Raw genomic sequence first — 23,500 nt, 5'->3', positions numbered from 1 at the left:
GTCAGCAGTTCGGAATACCTCTTATACTTCGTGCGGAACATTTAGCCAGTACCGATTTAGATGAATTGTCCTCCATTACTTATCTGTCGTATTTCATCAAAGTTGGTTCTCCTGGTTACAACGCAACCCTACAAAGAATACAACCCATGGTTCATAACGTTCCTGTCTTTAATTTTACAGTAAGATGAACATATATCTTAACTGTTACAGAAATAATATGGTCAATAATATGATACAGAAAAATAATTCGTTATTTGTAAAAATATGTTTTATTTGCAATAAAATATTGCTACGTATAATATTAAAGTGCCATACAAGTGAGAGAGAGTTGACGCTATGAAACCAGGTTCATTCCACTATTTTCTACATAAGAAAATGTCTGTACCAAGTGAGGAATATGACAGATGTCCATTCGTTTGATGTGTTTTATCTTTTGATTTTGCCATTTCATTAGGGACTTTCCGTATTGAATTTTCCTCGGAGCTCAGTATTTTTGTGATTTTACTTTTTGTTAAGAAAATTTTAAGAAGATTATAAAAGAAAGTATTTAATTTTGTAAACCTTAACATATCCAATTCCACTCCTTTTTATTCCATTTCTAGACAGATTGGAATGATGGTCGAGTTTTAACAGAACTCGTTACTAACCTGGGAGCCAGGATCCAAGACACCTCTCATACAAATATCTCAGAAATACAGAGGCTCCAAGAAGGTAACGTACAACACCAATGGAAAAAGTATAATATAATCCAATATGACACTTAAGTTTGTAATGCTATTCAAAAAATTAAGATGAATGAATACTTCGTAAAGTGAATAAATTTTAACAGGTAACATTAAAAAAAACATTGTCAATCTTTTTTTTCTTAACATGATCAATGCGATGATCTTAAAGAGAATTATGAACTTGAAACAAATATATTCTTACATCCTTTTAAATATGACGATGTAACCTTAGACTGCCTTTCTCAAACTTCACAATCACAACGGACAACTTCTAACAGATGACAACAATTTTCTTGTCGGCAAGAAATCACAATAAAAGATCTTAAACTATCTATCCTATTGAAAATATTCACATAAAATTTCCACAACAGTAGATAATAAAATAATGATAAGTATACAGTCGACTCAAGTGGAGAGAAGAAGGGGGCTTTCGTCACACCTGAATGACCCATAGGCTTTTTAATCTGTACCTGTACCTAATTAGTTTGCTGATTGAGGAGAAAAATATTTCACGGTAGCTTTCACTCTGGTTTATGAAACAAGTGAACATTTTCGTATTTATTGAAGAAATACTATACCATATATTGTATACGTGAAATCCGAACTTCCATCAAATCTGGATGTAGCAGAAGAATGTGGGATAGTTTCACATTAAAACATGTCGCAGAAAACAAGTTTGAGGCTATTAACATGCATTGTTTTATTTATAAAAACTGTGTGTGAATATCAAGAAATAAAAGAGAATGATTTCATCATCTTGAGTGTTTTAAAATTACACATCTTAGACAAATTCCTTTCTAGGAATTGACGGTGCAACGCAACTAGGTGTAGAGCCTCTTTTGACTGCCTCTGACATTGCTGAGGAAGATCAGGAACATATAGGAATAATGGCGTACGCTGCAAAGTTTGTGTACTTAAAACCAGAAAATTCAACTATTCAAAGCACTTCAGCAACAAATGGGGTAAGTAAAAATTGAAATAACCGTAGTTTTTAGTTTAACAAATATAGACTACAGTACTGGAGGGATATTTTATCATTTGCTTCATATCATTTTGGAAATAATTCCTTATTTTCAAAGTTATTTATTGATCATATTTATTCTATTTTATTGGATCTCTTTTACCACTACCCTTTTGTCCAACCCACCAACCCCCTTTTTTCTAGTTTTAAAACACAACTTACAAGAACAGTTTTATAATCTAGTTTATGAACAAATACAAATTAAACTATAAAGAAAAATTAAAATTTGTGTTTTACAAAGTATTTGACCTCTACAACCCCGACCTCAACTGTAAAGGAAAGTATTATATACCGAGTTGGCACATATTCCATATTTAATGCATAAGTATGCACAAACACATTGCATTATTACAAACAATATACAACGGTTTCATTCTTTTAAGAACTCGTGAATTTTTACATTATATAACAGTGAATGTTGTTGACAATTAAGTAGCCACACCATGAATGGGCATACTGTCAATGTATGAGCCAAAAGTAACGGGCATAATTTCAATGTATAAAAGATATTTATATATAAGAAGATGTGGTATTAATGCCAATGAGACAACTCTCCATCAAAGTCACAATTTGTAAAGAAAATACACATAATAAGTCAAATACGGTCTTCAGTAATGGGCATAATGTCAATATAACAGCCACGCTAGTAAAGGGCATAATGTAAATGCAATAGCCCAGAGGTAATAGCCCATAAATAAAAGTCGTGCTATCAATGAAGCAGCCACACCAGTTTAGGGCATAAAGTACACATTTTTAAAATACCTCGAATTAAATTTTAACATATCAAGGTTGTAGGTAGTAACGATAGCAACAGACTCATTTCCTAATAATAAAGTTTAATTGTTGCTTGACCTATTTACACTTCTTCCCAACCTTGACAATTGACAAAGCCAGTAAAATGATACGTTGTGCAACGATTGTATTAGTTACTGAATTTAATAATAAAAAAAAAACCACCCGCCCCTCCCCTTTCCGTTCACGGAGGGGGTGATTTACTGCAATTATGCATTGTCTGTTTCGTTACATAATACATTACTTTATTATGATGGCTATCCAATGATTTTTTTTTGTTACATATTATTATGACAACTCCGGTACTATATTTGGTCTGACACTTTATATGTATTGTACCGTGAAGGCGATTTCTATGTATATCTAATACAGCCACTACCTGTTGTCGATACTTTAAATTTACATTTCAACCACTTTACGTTGATTTTTTCGTCAATGGCTTACAATGACAGAGGGTATACTTTACAAGACATTGCGTGCAACTTGTTGTTTTCCTGTGAAAGGATTTAGTCTCAATTGATTTATAGACCTGAAAAGAAAACATAGCTTACGTTTACTTTATTAGACCTTCGTTAGCTAGTTGTCTCAATTGAAACCATTCCTGAAATCGTTATTCTATAAGTAAATGTTCTTCATTCATGCAAGAGATACTCATCAGTTCGTCCTCTCACTTTCTAAACATTTCCTTAAAATAAACGACTATAAAAAAAACTCGAAGACATAATGTCATGGTCTGAAAAAAGAACATTGAATAGACAAACAAAATTCCACAAAACACTGCACATTAAACCTTAAGATTGGGCAATACAAACCCCATCAACAACTACGTGAGTGAACTCAGGTGCTCTGGTAAAACAGTTCCTGTTCCATTAGCGGTATCCGTCGTTGGTCTCGTTGCTAATAAAACATTCGGTGATACATTCCACAACGATCGACCAAATTATAATGGTGTTCGTTAACATTCAAGTACCTAGACAGTTTTTTATCTTTTCATGTGGATAATAGCTAGGCTGTTACTTGTATAACGGTGATGATGATGAATATTATTAGATTGGTTATCGTCGGACTAATCTATTCTTAAAGGAGGGTATTTTACTTAACCTAAAAATGATTTCACAGTTCAGCTAACAAGGAAGCTAACCAACGATACTAGCTTTGCCTACACACTCAATGCAATCGACTGTAAGAAAAAAACAAATCAAAGTAACAGACAAAAACTCAAAGAATCGCATGGATCATAAAAGGAACGAGACCTGTTTGGTCGTATCCTCGTGGCCACGAAATATCAGTTGACAAAAAGAACATTTCTCTTCTTTTTTTTAGTTCTACAACGTTAAAACCAATTTCCTATTTACGTCAATGCGCAAAAGAGGTTTACTAACTCGAATTATTTTACCATGAATATGTGAAAACTTTATTTGTTTTAAGCCTTAATGTTGTAAAACTGAATCAAGTAATAATTGAAAATTTTCTTTGGAACCAGTAGCAGTTTATGATCTTGTCTTGCTTGTACGTATGTTTATAAGTAAGAGTTAGGTGCAGTAAAGATCACAAATGATTTAAACTTACCACTAATACATGTTTATTACGGATATACTGTTTAATCTGTAATCAACTTGGATTAAAACAACTGCAAATCTTATCTGTGGTTTATTGAACTATATTTTTTAAAGGTTACTACACTTTACGAAGAAGAACGAAGAGTAACAAGCAGAAGTATACCAAACATTTCACACCGGAAAACAACACTGTCTTCATATCCGGTCAACGGTGAAGTGGATTCTTACAAATTTTCATCTGAGACAAGAAGTAGTGCGGATTATTCTAAACCTATAAGTATAGACACAAACCAACATTCCCCAATGCTTTATAGAAGTCAAAATGGACGTCAAAATGGACCGCTGACGACATATCATATCGACAGCAACGCGAATTTTGACGATACAGAGGATTCATTTGTTTTCCAAAGAATTCCATCTTTAAGGAAAGAAAAAGGAAAAAAGCATAAAACGGACACGCTTGATAATGTCAGTGGAGTAAAAGTGGATACTTACTCAGTGGGTGTTATTATTTCGACTACGGTGAGTATTGTTTTCTTAAACTATGGATTGTAATTAAATGAACAACATGTTTTTTTCAATTTGAATTTACATGATTTAAATCGAAGTAAATGGAAAAAAAAATGTTCGGTTGCTTTCCATTTTTTAGATTTAGCAAACGATAATTTAATTATGCTCTACTCTCATTAAAACAATCTTCGAATTTATTTCACATGGACCTTGTAGACATCTAAAGCAGAGAAATAATTATGGAAAATGAATGACTGAAAATCAAAATTATCAAATATGACTTTCTTAATACTGAATTTCATAGCATCAACTTAAATGCATGTACGGCTGCTATGTGGACAGCTTTAAATGACCCAACGAATAAAACACTTTGGGAACTAGAAATCCACTTTATATCATCATATGTTTGTTTTCAGTCTCATGAAATTATTAGCAAAGACGAAGTAATTGTTGAAGCAGAGTCACCTAGCGGCAGGGTAGTTAAACTAACAGGAGATGGCAATTATAATGCTCAATTTACACCTGACGAAATAGGTAAGAAAATAATCAAACAAATATAATTGTTTTACTTTTATTCACATTTGATTGCTCACTTAATACTAAAAATGTGTAACATAAACTTTGATGAATATAGAAAAAAATGAATTTCTATAGATATATAAGAATACAGTGTTTTTCTAAGTAATCTTGTAGTATGATAAGCACAATAGTAAAATGACAATCTTGAATGTTTCTGGTGGGTGAAAAAGAGGACTAAGGCAAGACATATTAGACAACAATATCCTCTTTCTGAGATACACACATTGTAAAAAAAAACTACTGAATCTGTTTTTCCTCCATTGCAGGGGAATGGAAAGTGAGTTTATTCTGCCACGGCAAGCTGGTAGATTCTTGTCCAATAGATGTCTGTGATCCCTCACAAGTTAAAGTAACTGGACTAAAAGGAGGCATTGTAAACAAGAGACAATACTTTACAGGTACATTTACTCTAAATATGATTACAGCTTTACTTTTTAGGAGTAAATGTAAAAGGGCAGAACAAATATGGCGAACTTTTTAAATTTGAACATAATTATACTTCAACAAATTCGCTTTACAGCTAACGTCTAAAACTTAGGCACTCAATGTGCATTATGTAATAAAATATGTATATCGCAGCATATTACTTTCGTGTTCATTTTGGTCATAAAGCTATGTTCTGTCTGGAATAGATAACCTAAATTCTACATCTTAAAACTTCTTAATTTCAGTCTTTCTACACATCCATATTGTTGAATACTGGTGGTTTTTTTATATATATACATTCAGTTAAAAAAAATCGAAAGCAAGGATTGAAAGCAAAAAGACTATATTTCTTTAAAGAGTAAACTGTTTTTAAAGGAATGAAGGAAGTGAGATAGAAGAAAAGTGAAAATTTTGTTAATAATTTTAGACATTTATGATTGTAGTTGATTGCCATAATGCTGGAAAAGGTGATTTGGAAGTGTTCATTGACTTCCGGGGTACAAAAGTTCCTTGCTCTGTTAAAGAAACCCAGACAGGTGTTTATACAGCTAGTTATCTCCCTTACATCTGTGGGGTGTACAGTGTCAGAGTTAGTTTTAATAAATCAGAAATTAGAGGTAAGTTATCTCTCTTACATCTGTGGGGTGTACAGTGTCAGAGTTAGTTTTAATAAATCAGAAATTAGAGGTAATTATTTGCATATATTTCTTACACTTATATTGATTTCAATGAACGTCGAAAATAACTATACAAAAAATGTAGATTTTAACCAATTTTTGCTATATAACTTCAATAGTTGACTGTTTTTTTTTATTTGATAACACATATCTATGTTTTATAGCTTCAAATAAATGAAAAATGACAATAAAGGGAAAATAAATAAAACGAACAGCTTTGACGTGGATGACCATGTACTTATTCGACATCTAACATACTTGTATTTGTTTTCTTCAGATTCCGACTACCTCCTTGGGTCCGATAGTGATGGTATGCATCGAAGGGCAATATTTTCGACATCTATCGAACCTGATAGAGACAAATATAACGTTAAGTCGACATGTAAGTAGTACCAAAGAAGGATAGCACAGTTTTGTTGTTTTTTTTTTGTTATTTCTTTGCTTACGTTTTTGTTGATGTTGAGATACTATAATGAACATTTCTCAGTTGTTTCTCGTTTTGATTGTCTTTACATGTACTCGCCTATTTTAAACGGAATGGTTTCTGACCATCACAACTGAAAAGTAACAAACACAGTAGCAGCACAATATAATTTGATCTATATTGATAAATATTATGATGATGAATTTGTGTTTTAACATCAAATAGCAAATTAACATGCATATGAGGGTGAGAACATATGTTTTTTTTTTTGTGAAATGGAATCCTGTTTTGAACTAAACAGCTTAAACACCGAATTGGGATTTTTTACGGGCTAGTTAACATGTCTTAACACAACCTACCCGGACACATTCTGCACCGAGCCGAACGGTCTTTGCTCTTCACTGGTGGATGGATATCACGTGATGGATATATCATTATCAATCTTACTTCATCACTTTATATTCACCTTCTTCTCTTCATTGACAAATAACACTTTCTTTATTTTTCTTTAATTGTAAAACTAATAAAAATAAAAGAGAAATCTTTCTAAAATATTATATACAAAAAATATGTTAATTTTAATACACTTAATTTTACTGATAAACTCGTGATTATACTAAATCCATTAACACTAAATAATGTAAAAACAGTTGTTTCTTTTATGAAAGAGTCATTAGAACTGAGGAAAGGAGACCAATAACTGTTTTTATCATATCTGTTATAATATTGTCGAATTTTCATTATGTTTGTTTTGTCTATGTATTTGCAATTACCAAAATTGTTTTTGTTTGTATTGCAAATAAAGATTAATATTTATTGCTGATCTATATTTATTTAATCTTTTGGAGATTTTTAAATTGTGTTGAAATCTCACCCTTTCAATTCATTTAACTTTAATTTTATCGGATTATTTATTTTGTTGATGTAAGTTACGTTACGAGTCGGAACAAAAATGATAGTGTGATCTAACAAATATTTCTCTTCTCAACTCGACACAATTATTTTTATTCAGTTGTATTCTTTAATTTGGTAACAGTATGTATTGTGGTCTACATTTTATAATTTAATTGAAACGTTCAAGTCACCGACATGGTCTTGAGCAACACCAGCATGTATCAAGTATGACATTTTCTCCATGTTTAAAAACTAGTTAATAGAGATGTTCACCTTGAGGGTATTTGAAATATATAAACTATTAAAGCTGATTTACCAGTTTTTCTCTAACAGGGTGGGTCTGGGTATTTGTAGTAAAACAAATGTGTATTCTGTAGGTGACTGGCAGATAGATTATATAACAGGAGGGCCGTTTGAAGTGTTGATTACAGACAAAGCTGATATTAAAGTATACAGTATGCAGGATGGAACAGTATGTAATTTCCCTCACTTAATAGGTAAGTCAATACTTCGTAAATTCTCTGTTGGTCAATTTATAAATTAACAAGGAGCTAAGGTTACAACTCCCTCTGGGAAGTTGACCTTAAATAGATTTGTCTAATATTTCTGTGCCTTTTGGTCATGAAGTTTCTGACGTGTTATGTGTATCTATCAAAGTGTTTGGTTTGATCTGATCGATCCTGGTGAATATAAAGTCAGAAAAGTGCTTCGGACACACGAGTTTTATTGAGTGTTGTTTTCAATCAATACTGTGTGGGGTTTGCTTTTTCTCACGCATACATTTATTTTTTATGCCCTATTTATGGGCATTATGTTTTCTGGTCTGTGCGTCCGTCCGTTCGTCCGTTCCGCTTCGGGTTAAAGTTTTTGGTCGATGATCTTTCTCATTTTAATGCCAAATTATAGATTTTATCCCATTTTCACGTTCCACTGAACATAGAAAACGATAGTGCGGATGGGGCATCCGTGTACTGGGGACACATTCTTGTTTTAAATGAAATTTTGCACTTAAAAAAAAGGCTAAGCTTTGAATTCACATGGATTATTTTTTATGCTCCACCTGCGATAGTAGAGGGGCATTATGTTTTCAGGTCTGTGCCTCCGTTCGTCCGTCTGTCCCATTTCAGGTTAACAGTTTTTGATCAAGGTAGTTTTTGATGAAGTTGAAGTAAAATCGACTTGAAACTTAGTACACATGTTCCCCATGTTATGATCTTTCTAATTTTAATGCCAAATTAGAATTTTGACCCCAATTTGACACTAAGCATAGAAAATGATAGTGCAAGTTTCAGGTTAAAGTTTTTGGTCAAGGTAGTTTTTGATGAAGTTGAAGTCCAATCAACTTGAAACTTAATACACGTGTTCCCTTAGATATGATCTTTCTAATTCTAATGCCAAATTTGAATTTTTACCCCATTTTCACGGTCCACTGAATATGGAAAATGATAGTGCGAGTGGGGCATCTGTGTACTTTGGACACATTCTTGTTTTCTTTTAAAATTTGATTTTCTGAATTATTCTATACTTCCTAAATAAAGTCATTGGATACTAGAAAGCGGTGCCTTAGACACATGCAACTAATTCCTACGATTGACAGTTCTGTTTTATTTGGTATGAAAATAGTATATTTTATATATTTTCAGCTGATTGTTCAGGTTTAGATCCAGGACGAATCGAAGCTCATGTATCGTATAAAGGTTACCGTTTCCCAGCAAATACAGTCGAGGATGATCCGGGTATACACAGAATAACTTTCCAACCACGTGGTAAAGGAACCTACAAAATATGGATAGTTTTTGATGGAAGAATGGTTAAAGGTAGGGAAAACAAGCAGTATTATTTCTCATCTTTTTCAAATTATTGTTCTTTTACTTATTGATCTGTAAAGGTTGCATTGCTGAGTTTTATATACCAATTAAAAAACAAGTACATATATAACTAAGATACCTCAGTTAATCAATGTTTGACATATGAAGTCAAAGATTCAGCCGAACATTGTTAAAAATTTTGTACATGAACATTCGTATCTTTCATGCAGCGAGACTCAAACTGTTGAGACAACAATAACAACAACACCTTTACTAAGTCCAATACTATAGACCTCTCGGTCAACCAGACTATTCAGCTTAGTCACATTAAGTCTTTCCCGAATCAGCTTAATGTAAGTTTTTAACACAGTATTACTATATATACATATATATATATATGCGAGTCTAAATTGAAAACTACGTTCAAACCTATGATTGCGTTGGATAAAAACCGCAATTTTTATACGTGTGCATGTAAAACAAATTCCGTTGTAGAAGGGTCTAAAAACAGCACAAACAACATTTTCCAAAAGACCAAAAAAGTGAAAAAGTATATTTAAACAAAACGCATTTGACTAACAGGTCGAACAACTGATGTTCTTAAACCCTGCTGACTGCCATTGGCGATTGCCAAATAAAATTGATCACGAGATGTAACAAAATGGATCTTAATATAAATTTAATACTAAACAGAAAACTTGTGGCCAAGATGTTATGCCACAAACACAAGGTGTCAATATTTTGTATATTTGTACACCAGATCTAGATTTCGACAATATATGTCTCTTCAGTGATGTTAGGGATCGAAACGGTATTTGGAAGGCCATATAATTTACCCTCAATTTCAGATACTCTTGAATTTTAAGAGTCAATATAGGATGAACGGATCATATAAACCGGAGGGAAAATATGATACAAGCCCAAACGAAAAAATATAAACGAGTCTAAATTGAAAACTACGTTCAAACCTATGATTCCGTTGGATAAAAACCGCAATTTTTATACGTGTATATGTAAAACAAATTCCGTTGTAGAAGGGTCTTAAAACAGCACAAACAACATTTTCCAAAAGACCAAAAAAGTGTAAAAGTATATTTAAACAAAACTCATTTGACTAACAGGTCGAATATATATGTATATATATAAATAAAGCCAACAGTAGTATACCAGTGTTCAAAATACGAAACGAGCGTCTTGCGTATTAAATTATATTCCTGGTACCTTTGATTACTAATTGCAAACTAAAACCGAGGTAAACACATATAAACGAACTATTTGATAACAACAAAAATATTCCTGACTTGCTTCATGAAATTTTAAGAATAAATGGTAGGTTGAACCTGGTAAAATGGCTAGCCAAACATTCCGCTTTATGACATTATTAAAAATATCGCTAAAATGAAAAGACAACGTGACAGAAATACAGCACAAAATACCAAGACACGTTGTTAAGCAACAACAATTCACACTCGGTATAACAGTCATATTTGGGAATAGGTCACGTTCGGTACTTGGCAGACAGACGACATAAATGTTAAACCACAATCTAAGACGTCATTAGTTAGTTTAGACACAAACAAATCGTTAAGATAATACAATTTGTTATTTTTAATCTTTCCTCCTTATAACTTATATGTTTTGTCGATTTTTAGAGCTATATTTGATAAACATAATTATATATTAACAGGTTCCCCGTTCACACAAGAAATAGAAGAAATTGCTGCTACAGCCGTTGGAGAAGGACTGAGAAGAGGCAGGGAAGGTCACGAGACCAAATTCAAAATAGACGCACGAGGATTTCCGGGTGAATTGTCTGTTACAGTTGAGGGTAAGTTTTAGATACAAAAATATCTTTAAAATACGTACAACAAAGAAACTAGTCGTTGATATACATGTATAAAGAAGAAAGTCAAAATCAGCTAATTAAATGCAATATTACCTGTCTATCGAATTTAGCTTTCTTTTTTTCCACATTTTAACCAAACTGACTGCTTACATCGACAACTTTATTAAATGTTCAGCTATTATATATATTTTGTAATTATTCATACTTGAATATTTCTAAGTAAACCGTCACAATCGTAGCTAATGCCACTTTCAAAATAGAGAATTTTAAATATGATAAAGTATACATTGCACTCAATAATTTGCTGAAAGAAAAATATATACTTCTTCAATTTTAGATTTTACTTTTGTCAGGTTTCATGGTTTCCCTTATTTCTACTTGAGAAAACGCCTGTACCAAGTAAAGAATGTGACAGTCGTTTCACGTGTTTGAACTTTTTTGCTATTTGATAAGGGACTTTTCTATTTGATAAGGGACTTTTCTATTTGAATTTTCCTAAGAGTTCGTTATTTTTGTTATTTTACGTTTGAATTTATTGCAGGTCCACATTACCCAATAAACTGTAATGTAGTAGCAAACGATGATGGAACACACACGGCTACATATGTACCAGAGGAAGCTGGTCCACACAGAATACACGTCAAACTTGATGGCAAAAATATAGACGGTAACTCACTGATTATTACACTATAGAAACATTCATTATGTATGAAAAATTCTCAATAGATTTGATTTCGTCAGGGTGTTTTTTCATCATTTTTAAATTGCCTTGGAGTTCGGTATTTTTGTAATATTTTTAATAGATCTTTCGTTCAGTTTAAGTGTGAAAGGCATTTTGTCTCATACTTAAAACCTGCAGTGGATAATACAGGATATTCAAGTGTGTCAACAACATTAGTACATACAACCAGAAATGTTTAACATATTGAAAATTAGCCTATATGGGTCTAGGCACACCTAGTTAAACATTTAAAACGGTTATTTTTTACAATTATAAAGTTCCCAACAATGATGATGAAGTCATGAATTTATTGTTCATGTGGTTTTTTGTTTTTGTTTTGCAGATAGTCCTTTCAGACCATTAATAGTAGATCCTTCTAAAATACGTGTTTCTGGAGGATGGGAACCCCTGCTTGATGAAAACGATAGAATCCCACTTATTGTCAATAAAGAGAAGCAAATTCCCTTTGATGCCTCGGAGGCTGGTCTCGGTGAGCTAACGGCTGAAGTACATGGTCCTAGTTACAAGGTTCCAGTAGCAATAGATTCCAGAATCGGAGGGAAACATACGCTTATTTTTACACCAAAAGAGGAAGGTATTTACATCTTTCTTACAAAATCCTATTTTTTTTTCTATATAGATATAGGAAGTTGTGGTATGAGTGCCAATGATACAACTCTCCATCTAAGTATTAGATACGCACCGAAAGAAGCTGACATAATTGAATGAAGTAAAATCTAACACTTTCAATTGTATTATATATCCAGCCTTCTGGTATTAATATTTTATATTATGTCTTTTTCTTTTATGTACCTGGTTATTTTGTATTATTTTTTAGATGTTTGATCTGAGTTTTTTAATTTGCATTCGAAACTTTAAAATGTTAAACATATTTTGTCTTTGTAAAGGTCGTCATTATATAGACGTGAAGTGGTGTGACTTCCCTATATCACCCAAACCGTTTCTTGGTTATGCTGTTTGGCTTCCTGAAAGTGACAACCAACATCAGCCGGTCTTATCCCCATTAGTGGTCATGCAGCCAAAGGAACATCATTCATCTGACCCAGGCCACCTTCATAACAGTCCAAACAGGTAAGCATTATACACTCGTTTTTCTCGATTCGTTTTTCTGCATGTATTTTTCATCAATTATTAAAAACATTTTGCCGTTTACGTCATTCAACCCTATATAATGAATAACATAACAGTATATTCATAACATTTTGTGTTATTTGGTGAAATTTTTTAAATTTTACAAATTTATAATACTAGTATCATGGACTATAAACTTGAGTGATTGGGATTTTGACCTATTCGGAATATACTGTTGAAGAATAATGCCATTAGTTTTAATATTTTAGTTGTTTATTCGTTTTTCTCTGATTGACACTAAATGTTCAATTTGATATAATCTTGTTGATTTTGAAAACAAGCAGACAAGTATAATGTTGCCATCAGTTATAAATGTTTAACAAAAGGGTCCGAACAGTTGAATTTTAAAGTAAATGTAGTTTGCACGCCATCAGTTATAAATGTTTAACAAAAGGGTCCGAACAGTTGAATTTTAAAGTAAATGTAGTTTGCACGCCATCAGTTATAAATGTTTAACAAAAGGGTCCGAACAGTTGAATTTTAAAGTAAATGTAGTTTGCACGCCATCAGTTATAAATGTTTAACAAAAGGGTCCGAACAGTTGAATTTTCAAATAAATGTAGTTTGCAACATTTCTGGAAAGTATATCTAGGATATGTGGTGTGTGTATGTTGTTTTATCTAGTGCTTCAGTTTTATTTAAACATGTATGCAAATGTTGGTAATATATATTATATATCCGTCAAAATTATAAGTTTTAGTAAATTTCAGAAAAGTGTACATTTAGACAATTCAGTTTTACATTTTTTGCATGACCTAGTATGAATGATAATATTTTACGCATGTTTTACTTATTTAGATATAACTATCACCTTATACATCCAACGGTTAAACAAGAGGTAGTACAACCAAAACCGATGCATTATAAAACCTTGTCAAGTCCGAGAGACAGACCTTTTGAAGAACAGCCAAATCTGTACACGTCAGTTCCGAACAATAGAACGTTACAACATCAACACCAAACGGTTAAACAACAAGAAGTACAGCCCAAACCGATGCATTATAAAACATTGTCAAGTCCGAGAGATAGATCTTTTGAAGAACAGCCGCAGCTGTATACGTCAGTTCCGAACAATAGAACGTTACAACATCAACACCCAACGGTTAAACACGACGAAGTACAGCCTAACCCGATACATTATAAAACATTGTCGAATAACGGAGACAGATCTTTTGAAGAACAACCAATTTTGTATACGTCAGTTCTGAACAATAGAACACTACAACAGCAACACCCCACGATTAAACACGAAGAAGTACAACCCAAACCGATGCATTATAAAACATGGTCAAATCAGGGAGACAGGCCTTTAGAACAACAACCAATTATTTATGCATCAGTTCCGAACAATAGAACATTACAACAGCAACCGACAAAATATACGACACTTCCTAACAGCAGACGACTTAACCCGGAATCTGTGATTTATACGTCTGCTTCAGACAACTGGGATGGACATTTAGACAGGTGAGAGTGTATAAGTGATTTATACTTCAGTCATTGACGTTTGGTAATCTTTAATAGAAGTCTACACGTGCAAGAGTAAGCAAGTTATATGCGTTAGTCGCAGACAGTAGCGATGAAGTAAGACTCATGAAGGGGTACAATTTATATATCCTATACACTTCTATGAATATCATTGGTTATAGGGAACACGTGGAGACCTTGTTTATTTAATGTAGAGTTAGAGGGTGTGTTGGGTTTTTTTTTTTAATTACACCTTATGTAAGAATCCGGGGTTTTGATTGGTTAATAGCCAGTGTATTTTTCACCAATTTACTGTTATCAAATAAATATCGTTCATTTTTAACGCCGCCGGGGTATTTGCTAAAAGGATATGCCTTTTTTTACCCTCTCTGCCGTGGTATTTGCCAAAAAATACTCTATCCGACTGGACGCTTGTAACGTCACGATCATCAATGCGTTTTAGTACATTAACATTCGGTGTAATTAAACAGATATATCATGTTATTGAGGGGTATTTGCGAAAAATACCAGTCTTGAGAATGAATGTCCCTCGCCTTACGGCTCGTGAAATTTAACATTCTCTCGACTGGTATTTTTCGCAAATACCCCTCCTTAACATGATATATCTGTTCAAAATACGGTTAGTAGTGGTGTTGCGTCAATTTTTAAAAGAACACAATGTTTAGGAAAATCTGAAACGTTAAGCCCGGACAACAGCTGAAGAAATTGATGATGATCGACTGAAAATGAATCAAGAATACACATTTAGCCATTGTGTGTCAGTTTATTTTCGATCTACGAGTTTGACTATCCCTCTGGTATATGTTGCCCCTCTTTTATAGATAAAAAGTTCTTAGTGTTGGCATTTGCTTTTATATATACCAATAGAAATAGTTTTTTTATATTGAAGACTTTAATATTTTGATATAGTAAATGAGCATAATAGATACCAAGATTTATATTTTGTACGGTCTCTAGTTTAAATGCTACATGTTGAATTAGTCGGTAAGGTAAGTTCTATCCGTTACAAAGATAGGTACGAAGACAAAACAAATGTTCTTCCAAGATACCGGGTTTGGAAATAAGTACACCAAACTCGTCTTTTTGTCTACATAGACACATGCATGGCGCTCGAATTAAAAGTTGTGCCAAATACTGCCAATACTGTTTCAGCACTTGATAGATAATCAAATAGAAAACGAACACATCAATGACAAAAATGCTGACTACTGGTAATGTGATATCATCGGGGACTAAACGTCCACATGTACAACAATGGACACACGTTGTTCATAAATTAAAACGACAGTTGTTTACCGATGTTCAAATCGCGTAAATTGAATAGGAAGTGACAAATCAAGTTAACAAACAGAACCGTGGCGATTTAAAAAAAATGAGATTCTCATTTTGAGTCGTCCATCATAAAGGAATATAAGTTGTCTCAACAGGGGTGAATGAAGTTAATACATGACTATAAGTGATAAATATGGGTGTATCATATAAAGGAGCTGTAATAATTTTGTTCCAGAGGCAAATGGATATTCATTAAAACGTAACTGTTCTGATAATTGGGGTGTGTCTTAATATTACACATGTTTAGATTGATATTTTACTTTGACATATACGCGTTCTCTAATTGTTTATTTTCTATCTAGTTCTATTCTTAAGTTGTCTCGCATTTAAGATGCACACCTACATATAAACAATAGTTTTCACCCAACTGGACAAATACCACATTCCTTTTTTCATTTTTTTATGACAATTCTTACTAAATTTCTAGAACTTCTATTTTTTTAAAGCAACAAAACATGCTGTTATTACAACTCGTGAAATGTCTTTTGCCTTTATATATAATCAAACCTAATGGTAATTTCAGCAGAGTAAACGGAGACGCATTGGATGGCCCATGGGTAAATACCGCCAATACAAAACCAGCAACAATCTATGTTACGAAACATAAACGCCATAAAAAGAAACGTTTTTCGAGTGGAAGCAGTTCGTATTCGTCATCATCATCATCCGACGAGTCAAGAAAGAAAGTACCTCAATCTAAAGTAACTCTTCTTCGAAAAGTAGTCGATGAGCCTAAAATAGCAATGGTTCGGAGAGTTCCTGATGACCCTAGAATTACAGTGGTTCGTAGAGTTCAAGACGATCCAAAATTACCCTAGTTCGAAGGGTTCAAGATGATCCTAGGATAACTGTTGTTCGAAAAGTTTCTGATGTCAGTTCAAGGGCAACATCTCGAGTCCTTGTTCCAAGACGAGCCGGTAAGACTTGATACATACACTTTAGAGACTTCCAACGTTTTCTTTGTTATTTTATTTTGAATAACCTTGTACCTCTAAATAAGAAATAGCAATAGCATAGAATTTTGTTATTTTAATTCAATGAAAACTTGTTAACTCTGAAATATATGTTCAGTTAAATGTTGTAATATGACTTTATTTTGTAGATTAATTTTCATTTAGGGCGATATATACATTTTGAACCTTTTTCGTTCCAGGTAGTCTACATTCTACTGCAACTACTAATACTGATCCGGAAAGGGTTGTCTATAGAACGCCCCATATTTACACAACTTATATGGCTAACAGTCCTAGTCGTAGTTCGGGTTCTTCACGGTCACCATCAAGGTCACCGTCATATAAAATTGTTGATGGTCCGGCATTGTCACATAGGAGTTATGAACATTCACCAATAGATTCTTCAAAAGTTATACTCAGTGGTAAAGGACTTAAACAAGCTTTTGTCAATAAGGAAGCGACATTTAATATCGACGGGCGCAATGCAGGACCAGGTATAGTAACACTTTTGTATACAACTATATGAATTAATTTAAAACCATGCAGGACCAGGTATAGTAACACTTTTGTATACAACCTATATGAATTGACTTGCGGTGACCTTTAGTTGTTAATTACTGTGTCATTTTGGTGTCTTGTGGAGAGTTGTCTCATTGGCAATCACACCACATCTTTTTTTTATATTAAAACAATTTTTTTCCTGATTATTTTTTCTACTTGAATCTTTATAATGTGTTATTTATTTGCTGATGTTAATGTTAATGATAGGTGGTCAGTTGTATTGCTGATGTTAATGATAGGTGGTCAGTTGTATTGCTGATGTTAATGATAGTTGGTCAGTTGTATTGCTGATGTTAATGATAGGTGGTCAGTTGGTCAGCTGATGTTAATGATAGGTGGTCAGTTGGTCAGCTGATGTTAATGATAGTTGGTCAGTTGTATTGCTGATGTTAATGATAGGTGGTCAGTTGTATTGCTGATGTTAATGATAGGTGGTCAGTTGTATTGCTGATGTTAATGATAGGTGGTCAGTTGTATTGCTGATGCTAATGATAGGTGGTCAGTTGTATTGCTGATGTTAATGATAGTTGGTCAGTTGTATTGCTGATGTTAATGATAGGTGGTCAGTTGTATTGCTGATGTTAATGATAGGTGGTCAGTTGTATTGCTGATGTTAATGATAGGTGGTCAGTTGTATTGCTGATGTTAATGATAGGTGGTCAGTTGTATTGCTGATGTTAATGATAGGTGGTCAGTTGTATTGCTGATGTTAATGATAGGTGGTCAGTTGTATTGCTGATGTTAATGATAGGTGGTCAGTTGTATTGCTGATGTTAATGATAGGTGGTCAGTTGTATTGCTGATGTTAATGATAGGTGGTCAGTTGTATTGCTGATGTTAATGATAGTTGGTCAGTTGTATTGCTGATGTTAATGATAGGTGGTCAGTTGTATTGCTGATGTTAATGATAGGTGGTCAGTTGTATTGCTGATGTTAATGATAGTTGGTCAGTTGTATTGCTGAAGAATAAGAGGTAATCGTCCCTACTCAAAGGTCGTTATTGACAAAAAAATTAAAAATGCAGTAAAACCATTTTGCTATGAATTTAAATCGGAATATGTAAATGTTTCATTATAAACACAAAAAACGTAAACGGCAATACGGTGTAAAGTCAGTTTCTTTGAACGACAAAAAAACAGCATATTACCTTGAAATATTGAACGTCTACCTCCCATTTGATTTGAGACTTTCCTTTTTGAATTTTCCTCGTAGTTCAGTATTTTTGTGTTTTTACTTTTTAATGAAAAATGAACAACCCACTATAAACTGAATGCTTTCGAAGTGCGTCTCTGGGTTTATCTTCATCGGGAACATGCAAAGACGAAAAATATTCTACAGGGAAGATAGCATAGCATAGCTGTAACAATGATAAATGTTGTTCGCTTATATATTGATACAAAACGCAATAATGTTTTGAAACCAGTTTATATAAAAAGAAAAAGAGCAACGTTTTCTGTACAAAACTATATGTCATTACCTAAATACTTATCATCTATTCTTTAAGGTGAGCCCTCCACGAAAATGTTTAGTCCAAAATATGAAATCCCTATCGAAGTTAAGCCAATTGGTCCTAAACAATATCGGTGTACTTACATTCCTGCCTACCCTGGAGCGTACTTACTGGATATCAAATGGAATGAGAGAAAACTAAAGTGTTGTCCTTTCAAAATAAACGTCAATCCTCCATTTTACCCGGAGAAAGTTAATGTCAGTGGAGCAAATATTAAAGGCGGAATGGTTGGGAAAGACTTCCATCTTCAGATAGATCCAAGAAAAGCGGGAAAAGGTCGGTACTAATTGTTCTTAGAAAATAACGATTGATATGTTATCTGTTTATGTTCATTTGGTATTTAATCACGTTTATGTCACCGAAAGTTCCATATAATTATCTTATTTCGAAGATGGCATCGCTTAGATGATCTTTTCCAAGACAGGTGGAAAAAGACCTTGCGTGAGTGTAAAAGGAGACTGCATACCAAAGATAAACAGGATAATCACTATGTATCAAAATAACAATTACTTAATAGTTGTCGGAAGCCCCGAAGGTCTTCTTAAAGTACAAAAGATATCCCGTCGGGTAGCAATATTCAAAACAAATATAAGTTTCATCTAAAACTTTCTCACACGTTGAACCAAGATTTAATGTTGCGTCATAAATTTACCTCACAACATCAAGAAGACAAGCCCTAGTTTCCTCTAAAATTTACAACCATCTTACTACGTGTGACTGTTTTGAAGCTTTTTTTTCCTGGAATATTATCGATAAATATCTTGTACACAACCTATGATGATTAGGCTAGATAATAGTTGATATCTTTCTACACAGTATCTTCATACTCAGTTAGCATGACTTGACACATAATTGCATTGATTTTGTAGGAAAACTTACTGCCAAATGTGCGGGTCCTTCTAACCAGAAAGTGGCTGTATCACTTGTTGAAAATATCGATGGTACTACTAAAGTGTCTTTCAAACCCGTAGAGGCCGGCAGACATATTATGTCTATCAAATACAACAAAGAACATGTTTTAGGTAAGAATTCATACAACAGAGGGGAAATAACTCTATCTTTATTATGTCATATTGTAACAAGATCTTTCTAGATTTCTTTTGCTATTATTTATGTCTTTGTAAAAATTTGTTTTCTTCTATATAATTATACTAGAACACACCCGCGAAATCGCGGGGAAATAGAGCGTATGTAAAATGTAAAAAAAATATACTGACTGGAGAATTTCAGGAGAGATATCAAAAGTCAAAGGTACTTAGGAACTGGGCACATTTTTTGCCCTCCCCCTATTTTCCAAATACCGATTTTTATACCTTCTGTTTTTCTGTAATCTATGAACATGCATATATACTTTAATTACTATACAGAGAATTTCAGGAGAGGTATCAAAGGTCAAAGGTACTAAGGGACAGGGCACATTTTTTTGCCCTCCCCCTATTTTCCAAATACCGATTTGTATACCTTCTGTTTATCTGTACTCTATGAACATGCATATATACTTTAATTACTGTACAGAGAATATCAGGAGAGGTATCAAAAGTCAAAGGTACTTGCATATATATATATATATATATATATACATCAGTGAACGCCATGAATAGTAAAGAGCCCCCCCCCCCCCCCCCCCAAGATAACCATTAGAATTTATAGTAAATTATAACAAACACAGTTATTCATAGTAAATGTATGTATACAGAAATATATCCGCAGTGACCGCCGTTGATAGTAAACCATAGGCGTATCCCAAGGGGGGGGGGGGGGGGGGGGGGGGCGTTGAAAAAATTTTGTTGATTATATGGGGAATCACAGAAGCATGAGAGGAACGCCCCCCCCCCTTTAGGTCAGTCAGTGCCCCCTCCCTTATGAAAAGGTCTGGATCCGCCACTGTAAACTTGTTGATAGTAAATAGCAAAAATTATTCATTTTCGTTTTCCTCCCAAAATAACCCAAACTGAAACAGATACAGGCTAGAACTCAAAATGATAGCAGAAAGCAAATTTATATACTTTATTCATAGTCTGTATTTTCAAGGTACAGAAAAGGAATTTATAGTAAATTATAACAAATACAGTTATTCATAGTAAATGTAAGTATGTACAGAAATATATCCGCAGTGACCGCCGTTGATTATAAACCATAGGCGGATCCCATGGGGGGCCTGGAGGCCCTGCCCCCGTTTTCGTTGAAAAAAAATTGTTGATTATATGGGGAATTACTGAAGCATGAGAGGAGCGCCCCCCCCCCCCCTTTAGGTCAGTCAGTGCCCCCCCTCCCTTATGAAAAGTTCTGGATCTGCCACTGTAAACTAATTGATAGTATTTTTCCTGAATTGTTTGCAGGTAGTCCCTACGCAATCGATATAAAGGTACCTCACCACAGTGGAATAGTATATGTACATGGACCAGGCATAGAAAACAATGGTGTCTTAGGAGAATACGAAAGTCATTTTTGGGTAGATGCCAGAGACGCTGGGTCAGGAGAACTTAATGTCAGTGTCATGGGTCCTAAAGGTAACGTTGTTGTATTAGGTTTCTTCGTATCTAAATATATCCGGTGCAATACATTTCAAACGAAAGAAACGATATTTTATACGTCTTCTTGTGTGCGGTAGTTCGATTTGTTTCCTTCGATCCCAGGCTTGTTTTAATCGATTTATGACTATTGAACAGCGGTATACTACTGTTGTCTTTATTTGAACAAAAATGGTTAAATTGGTATCTTTTGTCTCAGTTTTGAGGTCATTGCATATCCTCATTATAATAGATGTTTATATTATAATAATACAAAATAAGGATTAAAAAGGAATACATTCTATTTGGTTTCATGTAATATACGTTTAATATACCCAATATTCTTATATGCACCTATAAAGTTTAATCCAATGTATGTTTTCACAGTTACAGCTTTGTATAAAAAGGCATACAAAAGGCTCCGTTTTGAAGACCGTACCTTGACCTATAATGGTTGAACAGCGGTATACTACTGTTGCCTTTATTTACTTTTACAAATTGTGACTTGAATGAAGCGTTGTCTCATTGGCACTCATATTACGTCTTCTCATGTTTATAAACTAAAATTAACATATTAAATATTGTAATATTTCAGGTGCTTTCAACGTAGAAATGAAGAGAGACAGTCAGAAAGATAGAATTTTCCACTGTAGATACAATCCACATGAACCAGGGACTTATACAATAAATTGCAAGTGGTCAGGACATCACGTGGGGAACAGTCCATACCGAATCCACTTAGGGGTATCAAAGGACGATTTAGATAGATTCCTCTTAGACTTACAACATGGCGAAACTTTACTTTACTAGCTCCTAGAATTTTATTGCAATTTTAGATGAGGAGAAATTATAAATTTTATGGGTACTGTATCAAAAGCAATTTGAATACGTATTCATCAAAAGGTTGTATTTACGGTCGCTAAAATACGAGCTATATTTAGGGACACGGTATTTTATGCTATTCAACTATCTATTTAAACAAAATCCCATCACATACCACAGGACAAAATACCTTACCTCCTTGTAAATGTCATGTCCAAGGACTCTTTATACAACTTCAAGAATCACGTTTTTAAGGTTAAAACATAAAAAGTATAACTTTTATGCAAAAATTATCACAACGCGAACAACCTTCTAACAGCAAGTTGGTTGGACGTGGTTACAAATATATATGCATAACGTTTATAATCAGCTTAAAATTTTAAAACATGAGAAAGAAGCATGGGTTTCACGCTAATTTGATAATAGAAAAGAGTATTATTCTAAAACGTGGCAAAGAGTATAAGACATGGTTGTATATCGGAGGGTAAAACTGTATCTGTATATTCACTGAAAAGTAAGAGGTAGGGCATATAATTGAGAATCGTATTGCCCTTTCTTGGCCAACATGTTTTCAGTTGAACGTAAACCTATTTATAAACAAATAAAAGACGAGGTAACTTTTCAATGCAAAAATGTGAAGAATACTCATCTTATAAATACTTTTTCGATTTTGAATGTATATCAATTTTGAATAATTCACAACAGCCAAAGTTGTAATGATTTGTTCCAGCAAAGGAATATTGCAAAAGTGTGAATGTAACCGAAACCGCTTGTATAAATAATATCGACATGTATCATGTATAAACGATCTCACAAATATTATTGTAATAAATATACACACGCTTGCATAAAAGAAATATATAGGCGGTAGTTATGTGCACACTTCCTTTTTATACATTTATTTAAAGTCGATCATAATATGCCGTTAAAATCAACAAATTCATATAAAAAAAATATTGCATGTATTCCGACTTGTTTGAAACATATTTTATAAAATCAACAAAAAAATCCCCTGTACCACGGGGACCAACAATATAGATACTTACACATGATGTACGTCAATGCCAAACTCTTTCAAAAGTATGTTCCGCCGCCTATAAACAAATATATGTACAATTTTTGTTATAAGTATGTATGCAAAAGCAAATATGTTTTGTTATCAAATAAATTTATATATGACTAAAACATGC

At 33.4% G+C, this 23,500-nt stretch overlaps 1 protein-coding gene across 1 annotated transcript; it reads left to right on the top strand.

Moving 5' to 3' along the window:
• On the top strand, window positions 1–23,495 carry LOC139507155 (filamin-A-like; the record flags this gene model as incomplete). The annotated part of the gene is given in 21 exon segments (XM_071295660.1): window positions 1–179; window positions 603–711; window positions 1,527–1,687; window positions 4,212–4,619; window positions 5,024–5,141; window positions 5,453–5,584; window positions 6,056–6,229; window positions 6,567–6,671; window positions 7,985–8,104; window positions 9,251–9,424; window positions 11,103–11,243; window positions 11,803–11,928; window positions 12,326–12,577; window positions 12,891–13,074; window positions 13,933–14,601; window positions 16,478–16,771; window positions 17,112–17,401; window positions 18,973–19,254; window positions 19,848–20,000; window positions 21,318–21,488; window positions 22,084–23,495. Coding segments are annotated over 21 exon segments (4,457 nt in total), but the record flags the coding sequence as incomplete, so codon positions are not given.
• Between the last annotated feature and the right edge of the window lie 5 nt (window positions 23,496–23,500).

The sequence above is a fragment of the Mytilus edulis genome, unplaced genomic scaffold (genome assembly GCF_963676685.1).
Source record: "Mytilus edulis unplaced genomic scaffold, xbMytEdul2.2 SCAFFOLD_385, whole genome shotgun sequence".
NCBI lineage: Eukaryota > Metazoa > Mollusca > Bivalvia > Mytilida > Mytilidae > Mytilus > Mytilus edulis.
Note: the sequence above shows the minus strand (reverse complement) of the source record. Positions and strands in the feature narration are given on the sequence as shown.